We start from the raw sequence: 12,146 nt of genomic DNA, 5'->3' as shown, positions 1-12,146 counted from the left end.
TTCCTGTGTGGAGCAGGGTTACAATCGTGCTGGACTTTTCATAACAACTGGTGGGTTAAAATTGGGACCGACATGCTAAGTCGGGTCAATTTGACCCTTTTTTTTTTTTGCGGGGGGTGTTTTCTATCCAGAAAAAGAAAAAGGGGATGTTTTAAAAGTTGGAGGTCAAATTAGCCGGTCGTTTCAATTTTGAACCAAATTGGGCTGTTTTTGAACCAGCAGTTTTATGAGTTTAGAGTTAGATTTTATTTTATTTCATTTTGACTTTTGTTTTTTAAAATTCTGTTGATTTTATTTAGATTTTAGAGCAAAATCGTTGCAAAAATGAAACTAATGACATTTCTAAAATATATAGTGAATTAAGTTTATAAACATAAAATGCAGTTTCAGTTAGATTAGACCTTGGTATGAAGTTTATATTCTGTTTATGGTTGAGTGGGTTTTCGCTGCATACGCAAATAAATTTGAAAAATGTATGTTCCAGTCAAGCCCGAAATTATTCATACTCCTGGGGTTTGAACATTATATTGACTGACTTGAGTGCAATTTGGCAGGCAACCAATTGATAGGCTACAGCTCACCTATGAACTGTTAAGTGCTACAGAAAATGAATGTGGTTTTTTTTAGATCAATGTTCTTCATACATTATAATCAAAACAACAGTTTCCATCAATATTTATTAGGACAATCGAAGTAATGACAGTCCTAAGCCTGTGTTTATAATCGGCTTTTAAAGAGAGACATGCATTATTGTTGTTGATGGTTGAACAAATGGAAGGCTAAATGAGTGACCGATGCAGGTGAAAGGCTTGGGATGTTGCGTGCAGCCCGTGGGAAGCGGTTGCATATGTTACAAGATAATGGAGTTCATTATACAGGCGGCATTAACCTTTTACCGCTGGCCCGGCAACTTGTATAGGCACGCTGTAACATTGAAGCGCCTCTGAGAATAGCGTGTGCACGAAGCCATTTCACTGCATCCATCGAGATGCCGCAAGGACGGATTATATTACGTTAGATCGAAATTCCATTTCCTTTTCTTTGACTGTCATTACATATTTTGCCACTGAGATCAATTCTATTAGTAATTAATTCCAAACTGTCACTATACCATCATTGAAAGTTTTCCTCTTTTGCGAAGATGACGCCATTTATAGTCATTCTTCTTTTATAGTTTGTGCGTTTGCACCAGTACGATAGATGAAAGCTCCCTCGAGCGGCAACGACGGCGCGCATGGGAGGTAAAGTGAACGCTTGCCGCTCGTCAATCTATTCATCGAAAGAAAATGAAGTGCAGATTGTACCCACGGTCTACTTTAAGCACCGTGGGGAGGTCAAGGAAACCCTGTGATATGAAGGCCATTATTCAGCAGTGGCCTGAAACTAAAATGGAGATAAAGGCCAGAAGACATCTGTAAATACAGAAGTTGTGTAACAACAAAATGAAGGGAGCATTGCTCTTGAAAGTGGGATGTTCTGCTCTTGCTGCGGGCAAATCAAATGATATAATGTCAAGAAAATTACCCTGGCTCAACAAAATGGAAAGAACAGCTAGACAATGACACTGAAAAGTATTTTTCACATTTTCTTATGTAAAGTTCTACACACCATAATGACCACCTGAATTATTCAAAAGAAATCATTTTGAACCTTTAGTGGACATCAGCACAGAAAGTTTTTCATTGCCTCTGTTACGCATGTACAAAAGCCTTTGCTCACTGTGCAGTGATGCAAGGATGCATCTTTGTGCAGTTTGCCACTTCCTCTTTTGTGGTACATTTTAAGCGTCAACAGATCTCTCCAGAAATGTGCCATTGAAATTGGATGAACTACTCAATGGACCTCCACACTGCTTTTCAACTGAAAACAAATATTTCTATGAAACCTATCTGGATGAACGGATGTTACTTTGACATCTGGGTTTGTTTTTCTCTGCTGCACTGTGATTGGCCAGGCTACATTTTGGAGACATGGCATTGCGTTGTTGACCAGTCAACAATACGTAGCGCTTAACTAGAGTTAAATAGAGGCAAGTCTTCTCACTGAAGAACATTTTGTGTTTTAATGTCGTTTGAATTAGCACTTTTTAAAAACCCTGCTGAGGTGACGGATTATGGATGCTTATCGATGTGTGACGATTAAGAGGATTAGTTGTATAATCCCCCTTTCATGCCTTTTGGAAACCTTGTGGTCTTCTTTTGAGGTGAGATGTGGTTCTGAGCATTCGTGGTGGCATTGGGCCAGATTACTGCTGCTCCCTGACTCACCTCTGTCACCGGGCACATATGCTCATTCAGGCCAATGTTGATTCAGTGCGATTTCCTTTGCAATGAAATTATTCCGTTAAGTGGCAACTTTCCAATGGCTTAGTTTTTTGGCTGGATTTATGCTGCATGCTTCAAGCGACGCAATTATTTTTTGTTTAGCGCTGACACATTTGACTTTTTAATGTTTGTATACAAATCAAAAAAAGTTGTCATTCTGGAGTCCATGCCCACCTATCAAGTGTGAAATTAAAGGGGAAATCAACCCCAAAGTTTTGTTTGTAATAATATGTTCTGTGCAGCCCAATTTGTTGAAACACGGTGTTCTGATTAATGCAGTGTTTGTGGAAGATGAAAAATGAAACTGATGGAGATTTAAGTTGTCAACCCTATCATCCACCTGTTTTGATCCATCTCAGTGGGTGGCCATTTTGCCCCTTGGTGTCTACTGAAAATGACATTGCAGTTGCCAGGTCTCAGGTCACAACCAATCACGGCTCACCATTTTTCTCAAGCTGATCTTTAAGTGTCAGAAATGCTGCTCTAGTTCAATGGCTCCTTCCCTGCAGTTGGAGATGAGCAGAATGTTTATGGCACTGGCTTGGGCACTCGTTAATTTGCCACACATTCTGGGCTCTGCTTCCACGACTAGAAGAAAGCAAGGACAAGCAAGCGATAATATAAATAATGTCAAATGGGTTATAATTTGACCTGCAACAAAACAGCAGGTTTATACCAGACCAATGAAACTCAGTGTAATCTTAAATATTAGTATAATTCATACATGATTGAATTATTTATGTGTCTTATTGTTTCTTCCGAGCATACGGCTGCAAACATGAAGACCGCACCCTGCACCAGCCGCTGTATGGAAAAAAAAAAAAAGAATCATCTTCTTGCGTGCTCACACTCGGACTGTTGAGCAGACAGCACCTCCCCTTTCCTCTGATGTGACACGTTGCAGCGTTGTTAAATATCAAGAGCATCCCTCATATTAATGACCTCGTGTGAGCAGCATCAACAATTACTTCCTTCCTCCTCTCTCTGTTCGAGTATAATCTCTCCCCGACAAACAATTTGGAGAGAGAGAGATGGCAACAGAGGGAGAGAAAAGAAAGTAAATCACACAATTATAAAGATCTGAATTTTATAACTCATCTAAAAGCTGTGAGGGCTGCATATAAATTAGCGTCTGGAACAAGATGTCAAACTCAAGGCTCGGGGGCCAGAAACGGCCCGCCACATCATTTTATGTGGCCCGCAAAGACAAATTGTGCATCAACTTCATGTGTCAATACTAAAATTTGAAATTGTTTTCACTTTTGAAAATTAGAGGTATTTCTAGCAATTACCATTCATCTTTTTAAATATTTGATATATTTTTTTATTGTAGTCTCCGATTTCAAAAATAGTTATTCATAATTTTGTTCATTTTTGTAGCCTATACTGTATATAATAAAAGGCGTTGACGGTCATAATGGCCCTCCGAAGAAAACTATGACAACGATGCAGCCCAAGACAAAAATGAGTTTGACACCCTTGGCTCTGGAAGAACATCTCTACAATCTTCTGTCTCAACAATACGCAGAAAAGCCCCGACTTCTGCTCGAGTTATTACGAGTACCAGAAAACTGGACCACTTCATACCAGTCCTAAAATCTTTACACAATCTTCCTGTGAGTCAAAGAATAGATTTTAAGGCCCTATTTGCATGCAAAAGGGTGGGACAAAGGCCCTGAGTGCCCCTCATGTCAAAAAAATTTTTTGAATGGGCAACAAAATTAGGCTGGCTCAGATGCATGTGTGTCAGGGAACGGAAATATTACCCAGAACCTCTGCCAAATATTTCCAAGGTGCTTCATTCTCAGGGCACAAGAGCTGATGCTGGAGCGAAAACAGAAAAGCACTCAAGACTGTATCATAAAGCACCACTGAGCTCATTTGCAGGTTGAGCCGCTGCAGATTCGCAAGCTGTTGGCTCGCATTACCTACAGCGGGCCGTGTCTGTAAAGCAGGTTAGCGTGGGAAGCTGCACGTTTCACATTGTTTCATCATCAAAGGAGCATTCCAATCACCAGTTGATATTAAAAAAAAAAAAAAAAAAAACGTTGGGGGATAAATTTACAGTTACTGTATTGTTAGCCACATTTATTACAATTTAAAAGCATTCTCAACATTTGTAGGTGTTTAGAATGATCATCAGCAGGTTCTAGGCTCGGTGTCCTTCATTAGGTTCTTGTGAGGATCCAGTAGATTCTCGTTGTCCACTGCCTGGTGGTGAACACGAACGTTCTACGGATCGACAGGTCGATATTCTGCTCCATGTTTTAGTCGAGATCCAGGTTCCACTATGAGGTTGTGAACATCAGGGAGGCAGCGGAGATTTCAGATCATGGGTCACCAACATGTTTCCCCACAGGAACCAGGTGGCACCCACACGCCGCTGGCCTGTTCTAAAGATAGCTTACTATAGATGAGACATAATGGTTTCCGTGGAAGATTGTGATTAGTCATGATTAGTCTTAAATTGTCATAGATGAATTTAATTAAAAATAACATAATTCAATGTATTTTGAGCAAATTTGTCATTAAGAAGTGTACCGGTCGCACTTCACATTCAGCAGTACATTCTCTCACACGCTTTCATCGAGGTAAACAATTAGAAACATATTTTGCTGGGCAATAGCAAGCCAGGTTTTTATTAGATTGACAAAGATGGTACTCGATTTCACCGTGGGTGTTTGGCCATCCCCCTCGGCAGTGGCATCTACTCAGCGCAGCAGAGCCCGGAATGCGCAAATGGGCACACACCCCGATATAACCCCGCCATGTCAGCACAAAGTTTGTGCTGCATTTCGGAAGCTAACACTGTTACCTAACACTAAACTGCGGACCCCACAAAAATGGCTCGCTCACACACACACACACACACACACCTGTGATACCACTGAAACGCTCGTTATGTTTTGGCTTTGACATGATAACTGTTCTGCCATTCTGGAACTTTAACCAGCCTAACTTCAAAGTCAGAAGAAACTCACTGTTTGGTTGCATAAATTGTTAATTGTTTGGCCAACCTTCAGAAATATGCAGATAAGTGGAGATGGACTGAGTCATTTAATTTCAAATTTGGATGGGCTATTTTTATACAAGATATTAAAAAGTCACTCATCTCCCCTTTTAGCACTCAATAACATGCAGCTGATTAAAAAGATTCTTTTGAGGCCAACACATTTTAAAATGACTGCGGTGATGACTCGACCACTATGGCTTGGCCTCAGCTATGAAACGTTTACTGGCTCCTCGGAGGTTTCCATCAAACGACGACTCAGCCCGAAACATCAATAATTCAAGGATGCTTAATTCACCTTGAAAAGGGTCTCCGCAGAATTTGAAGAAGCAACGAGAGAGTGCCAGCCCTTGACGCTTCATTCATATTCTCACCTCGTTAAAAGATCAGGCGTCATAGGGGCGCCTGTAGGATTTGTAATAAGAGCTGCTTAGCCCCTCCTTACAATGTCAAAGACACAGGATCATGACATATTCTTGGTCAAATGACAACTGCCTACTCCTCGAAATGTTACTTTTTGCCAAAATTTAATGTTCACTCTGTTTTGTGTGGTGGGGTGTCTGGTTGGAAACCAACTTAATCTCGCAGATATAATTTGGGCATGTTAAAGCTCCCAAATTAATTTGCCAGAAGAATAACGATAAGATCAGCTCAACGTTTGGCCAATGAATATTAATTATAGCAATTAATATACGTACTACATACTAGTAGATATTTTCCACTAACGTTTTCTGAATTTGTTCCATTCTAATTAGAATTCTAATGCATCTTTTGAGATCAGTGGTGATGCTCTTTTGATTGACTAAAGTTATTTAGATTTAAAATGTCAGAAATATACAGATTAAGGATATTTTCCCCCCTGGCTATATGTTAGTCCAATTGCTGGTCTGGCAACCAGTCCTGGTTCTACCTGTAACCTTACGTCAATGAAGACAAGCAGTGAGAATATGTTGAATTTTTTTTATTGTCAAGGATGTGAGAACTGAACGAAAAGCTCATCAACATCCCGCTTGGAAAAAGAGCAAAATACGAATCATCAACGGAGCAATTGATCTTCTAATATGGTGCTCACATAATAGGATTGCTAAACCACCGTAGCCGCTCTGCTGTTCTAATAAGTGTTCATGCTCTGATGGGATTTTTTTCAGGCACATCTCATGTGCTCATGTGTTTCACCAGTTTTCCACCACATTGCATCAAGATGAAAAAAAAAAAAAAGATGCAAGTCGAAGTAGATGCAGCCGCAGCGGAGAAACCAAATCATGCGCTCATTAGAGTTGTCACACAATTTCTCCGGTGTATCGTCGGTGCAGTTTTACATGACAAATGTGTCACGTTGCTAGCCGCTGTTGTTTTCTTCAGTTCAAAGCATCCGTCAGTTGTGACGTGCCCTGGTGATTCTAATCATTTGTTTTTTTCCTGTCTTTCTCTCTGCAGTGGTATACCCGGGAAGAAATGCGGGACCATTATATTGTCTGCTGAGGAGTTGGGCAACTGCAGAGTAAGTTTCCCGCTTACAACATCACAAGGGGATATATTATGCATCGGCCTGCACACTTGATAAGTTGCTCGCACGACTGGCTCACAGTTGTGAACTGCAGAAAGAAAAATTGCATTCAAAAGTTATCGTACTGCATAAAAACACAGATTGTCTTCCCACATGACCTGAAAATAAGGAAATGCCAGCACAAAACATAACACTCTGCCGCTCACTAAACATAAACGTGCAGCAGTTTAAACAGATATGCCGTCGCGAGCATTGGCAAAAATCGACACATGGCCTTAAAGAGGGAATGGCTTGTTTCTGCATAACGCCAGATGAACTGATTGGGTCTTTGATTTTATGGAGCATTGTGTGCCTGTGGTCTGTTTCTCAGAGTGGATAATAAATTCGTGCATATTGCAGTGAGAGTCGTAAATGTTAGGCTGGATTTAATGTTAGGCAGTCAGCTCGTTTACCCACTTGGCATCCGATGCGTGTATACCACTGTGCTTTGACAAGATTGGCTGTGACTATATCCAAATGGTCTCACCGTTTTGCTTCATTTTGTTTTATTTTGTTTCTTTTATCGCACATTAGTGGCTTAAATTGTAGATTTACATACAACCATACATACAACCATACATACATCCATAGACTCCCGCTATGTTGTGCCTTGATTCCAGGCTATGTGTTAATGATCACTACTGGCTCAAGAAGGATAGTAAACAATCCTATTAAATTCTGCCAGTGAAGCCGAGGGATGTCTTTACGTTCATAACTCGTTTCCCTCTTGCTATAAAGTTGTCAGTGCAGCCTCGTGCATTTCCTCCATGCATATTTAATGATATGTAAGCAAGGAAGCATCAAATGGTTCGATACTTGCTTACTTGCTGTTCGACACAAAGAGAGAGAAGCAGGTGTTGTTTAACAAGCTTTTCCTACTATTCACTGATGTGTTTTTCTTTTTAATTTGAGCTTCACAAGCACTCAACCACATTGTTTATTTTGTCAACAAAGCACAATGGCTATAAAATAGTCCTCTGTTTACTGACTTTAGTTACTGACATTTACTTTGGACTGTAGTTTGGATGGAACTTTTTAGATTTATAGTGGTCCTGCCCGTTTGTGCTTTATTATTTAGGATTTCATTTATTACCGTTTTTTTTTCTCCCCTGTGGAACCTATCCTACTAGTGTTTATTTTTCGGGGCTACAGTGGAACCTTGAGTTACAAGTTACATATTCTTCTAAATACGAGCCGCCGTTTAGGCAATTTTTTTTATTATGACTTGCGGGTGCAAACTTGAGATATGAATGTTGCATGGGCTTCCAGATGAAATTTACTGTCAAACTAAACATAAAACAATTACAATTACAAATTGTGTGTATCAAACAACCAAACCGTTTTGCTTAGCAATGCCTGCAGTAGCTTAAAGATAACTCGTAATGAAAATGCTATGGTCAGGCTAATAATTACCATCGATATATTTGAACACAAATGGTGGAGCAATACATGTAGACAGACGATATGGAGTGCATACTTTATCTTGCCCCCAGTGACCAAGTTTAATTCTTTATATTCATTGTATTTGTTATTTCTCTATATTTTTATCGAAGTGCAATTTAATAGATGACTATTTAAAACATAATACAGATTTGAAATGAAATCATCTTTATGCCATTTATTTTTATGTATAGCATAGATGAGTTTGTGGTAATGGATGAATAGATTACTCACTGGAAAACATTTTGGGGGATGAGATGTGTCTTTAAATTGATTTTTTTTTTTTTTTACGTCATTTTAAGGTGTGTGTGAGTGACCAAGGGTGTGCCAACTCTGTCTGGTTGTTGAAGTGAGTGTGCTTGGCTTCCGGGAGCGTTTAAGAAAGGCCGTGCTGGATGATTCAACCCAGTGACAAAGTGATTTTATCACTGACGAAATCACTGGTAAATTCATTTTCACTCTCCTGGGTGAGTTAATTCAGCCACTTAGCCACATTTTCCAGAATGTCTACCTGAGGCAGTGACTCGATGGGTAATTGACTTGGCTCTATGCTAATATTTCCAATTTTAGTGCTCACTATTAACACACACTCCATCTAACATCCGCCCCAACACTCTGGCGGATGCAAATGAGAAAAAGCACAATGACACACAGCAGTAAAGGCACAAAGGGATCTTTTTATTCCCACTCGTTCAGAGCGTGCTGTGCTGTATATGAGCTTTTTGATTTTTATCTTAAATTGGTTTCACTTTAAAACTCCGCCCTCGTGCTGGCTGCTATCCAATTTCCTTACACATTAAAAATAATGTGTATCCAATATATATTTTTTTGTACTTTCATTTACTTGATTTTTTCATCTTTTTTTGAATGAAAACTTCCTCCGCCCTGCATATTTACTTTTTGTCTAGCTGGAAAGTCAGTGCCAATTTTTTTTCTTTACTTTAAATCAATATATTGTTTTTTACTTTCATTTACTTTTTTTACATTTTTTGCCTAAAACCCCAAACTTTTGATCACATCAAGCAAGTATTAGCTAACAACGTTAATGCGCTGTGTGTGTGGTACCTTGTTTTTTTTATAAATGTCTAATTGTACCCAAACATGAAGTCACTAACATCATTACGTCACCTTTAAATGATATTTGTCAACTAAATGTGAAAGCGTGGAGGCTACTAAACAGGACAATTACAGAATGTGAGGCATTCTGTTGAGAAAAAAAAAAAGCCCTAAAAAGCCACAGTGGAGGGTATAAATTTGTGGGAATGGCTCTGTGACTTCACCATGACACCAAATGCAAAAGGAAAAGACCGTTGTGGACTCGCCAATTTTACAAAAGAGCTGGCAATGACTGGAATGGGAAAACAACAAAAACGACATGAGAGAGGCTGTTTCGTTTTGCCGCCACTGAATATTTTAATCAGCGCTTCACTGTTTTCAACATCCCTGCCGTGATGATTGGAAACATAAAATGTTTGATTGGGAACAACATTGACAATAGGGGGGTATTTTAATAGATGCTATGAAATCAGCACTCTGTGGTCATCGTATTTTCTTTTTTTTGTCAACTCATCCTTTTCATCTTGGTCAGGCAGAATGGTGGATCCGTCTGCCTTTTTAAGATGAAACTCTTTTTCTGTGTATTGGAGGGTTGTAAAGACTCCACCAGTGGCACGCAAACCGGGGTCCAAAATTTTCAGGCCTCTGCTAGAAGAAATATCAGGAAATACCTACCAGAACAGTTAAATTCATTTGCAGTAAACATGAGTTGCGTGCGTTATTGGCAAATTCTTCTGATACAAGAGGGTGTGCGCACTTGTGCAACCACTTCCTGCTCTCTTTTGCTTTTTCCGAATTAGAGTGTACAAGTTACGGGTCATGTTTTGCCAATGTTTTCTCTTGCCTTGCTTGGTCTTTCTGTCAAAACCCATCAAAAACGGTCCACAAGGGAGCGGTGTATAACTAGTACTGTAGACATCAGGGCTTTCTCATATAATGTCTTTTACATTCCCACTGCACAGTCTCATTAGTAAACCATAGCTAAGAGCCTGACCACCATCTGATAGCAAGAGCGGTTTTAAGGCCATGTTCATTGTCCTTCTAATGGCGGCCTACAATGAAATGGTGCACAAATGAGTGTAATTATGGTAATTCTAGCCTTTCTAGTGTATTCTTAGCTGCACTCACATATTCCCTGTGCACGCATCGTGTACGGAGGTGCCTCCTCCATGCGCAAAAGTTCAGATCTAGTCTCCTGCTCCTTTGATCAACAAAGTAGTTTTCATTCAATAGACATTCAATAGTTTTCATTCAATAGCAGGATAGACGACAAAAACAAACAAAGTCTTTCCGTTGCTGTGCGTAAGTTTAGTATTTAGAAATTGTGTTGACCCCACCTAAATGAAAAATCCCATCACTATTCCAAAATAGATTGTGAGTGTTGACCACTTGTGTTTTGCCTTGCACATTACTTGTACTGTTTGAATTCACAATAGCTGTGAATTTTAAAAGATTTGATTTGCTGTGAAATGATTCGATTTTCTTTGCCGTCATACAGTGCTCGTACCTCAAATATTTACCAGCAAGTCAAAGCAAGAATTCGGGCCCAAAACTGGCAAGTCGAGTCACACCACTGCACTGTCCATCTTCCCTGTCCAGACAGACAGGCTTAGGAATTGGTTTTGAAATCAAATCTGTAATCCACACACAGGAAGGGAAACTCTCCGTTGTCATTATTATCCATGAATCACTGAGAGCAGCATGGGGACACATATACTTCATTGCCGTGTCAGAAGAATCAGCCCCAGGGACAAGCAAACGTGCTAAGGAAGAACTCCTGGCAGGGGGCTGAGGAGATTCAAGCTAGAAAAAGGAAGCGGGATATGTGGAGGCAGTCTGGGTGGGCAATGCAATTTCAATCCTCAGACATACGTTGAAGATTTTTGCTCGGACGAGTATCGAAACAGTCTTGTGAATAAGTCAGTCCTCTGACAATACCAGGCTACGACACATTTGGGCCACAAATTAGCATTTATATTGTGGCCACAATATAAAGCCCAGCACCCCGAATAACAGGCCAATAATGAAAAAGCAACACATTGGCCCATTTTCTACACAAACAATAATTCTGCCCGCTAATCAATGACTGAGTACTTTTAAACAAACAAGCATTTACATTTAAACTCACACCTAGCTAACATGCAAGTATATTTTGGGACTTGCAAATTCCACAACCTTTTTTCACCCTCTAAAGGACTACACCACAATGCAGTTTTGCGCCAACAAACTGGACAAAAAGGACTTCTTCGGCAAGTCGGACCCTTTCATGGTCTTCTACAGGAGTAACGAGGATGGCACGTAAGTTTGTCTCTTGCATTGTCAATAGTCTTGTAAAGCTAAATCAAAGGCGGCGCAGACTTGAAAAACTTTGATGTGCGCTTCAAATCTGTTTGGATCTTCCATTTTCAGGTTCACCATCTGCCACAAGACCGAGGTGGTGAAGAACACGCTGAACCCTGTGTGGCAGCCCTTCTCCATCCCCGTGCGGGCGCTCTGCAACGGAGATTACGACAGGTAGGCCCACGTCATCATTTATATGCTACGGCTGCTCTTCACCGGCAGTGCATTGGTAGGTATCAAATTCTTATCATCTTTCGTCACATTTGAAAGAGTCCTGATGTCAATCTGAAGATATCTAATTCCATGCACCCCATCCCCTCCCTTGACAAATATTGCAACGGAGCCAGCAAAAGAATTAAAAATGTCACTTAAAGCATGGAGTGTAAAATCCAAGGTAAGTGAATGACCCACAAAGGGATGTCACGAGTTG

General features: G+C 40.1%; 1 protein-coding gene across 2 annotated transcripts in view; it reads left to right on the top strand.

The window, feature by feature from the left end:
- Positions 1-12,146, top strand: part of cpne5a (copine Va) — a 61,012-nt gene that overhangs the window by 28,443 nt on the left and 20,423 nt on the right. For both annotated transcript variants that reach the window (XM_049753101.2, XM_049753099.2), the window contains 3 exons: positions 6,772-6,835; positions 11,571-11,674; positions 11,786-11,890. In XM_049753101.2, the coding sequence (XP_049609058.1) occupies positions 6,772-6,835; positions 11,571-11,674; positions 11,786-11,890 (273 nt within the window). The remainder of the gene's footprint in view (positions 1-6,771; positions 6,836-11,570; positions 11,675-11,785; positions 11,891-12,146) is intronic.

Source organism: Syngnathus scovelli, chromosome 2 (genome assembly GCF_024217435.2).
Source record: "Syngnathus scovelli strain Florida chromosome 2, RoL_Ssco_1.2, whole genome shotgun sequence".
In the NCBI taxonomy this organism is placed as follows: Eukaryota; Metazoa; Chordata; class Actinopteri; order Syngnathiformes; family Syngnathidae; genus Syngnathus; species Syngnathus scovelli.
The sequence above is the reverse complement of the archived record's forward strand: the minus strand, read 5'-3'. Positions and strand labels throughout refer to the sequence as shown.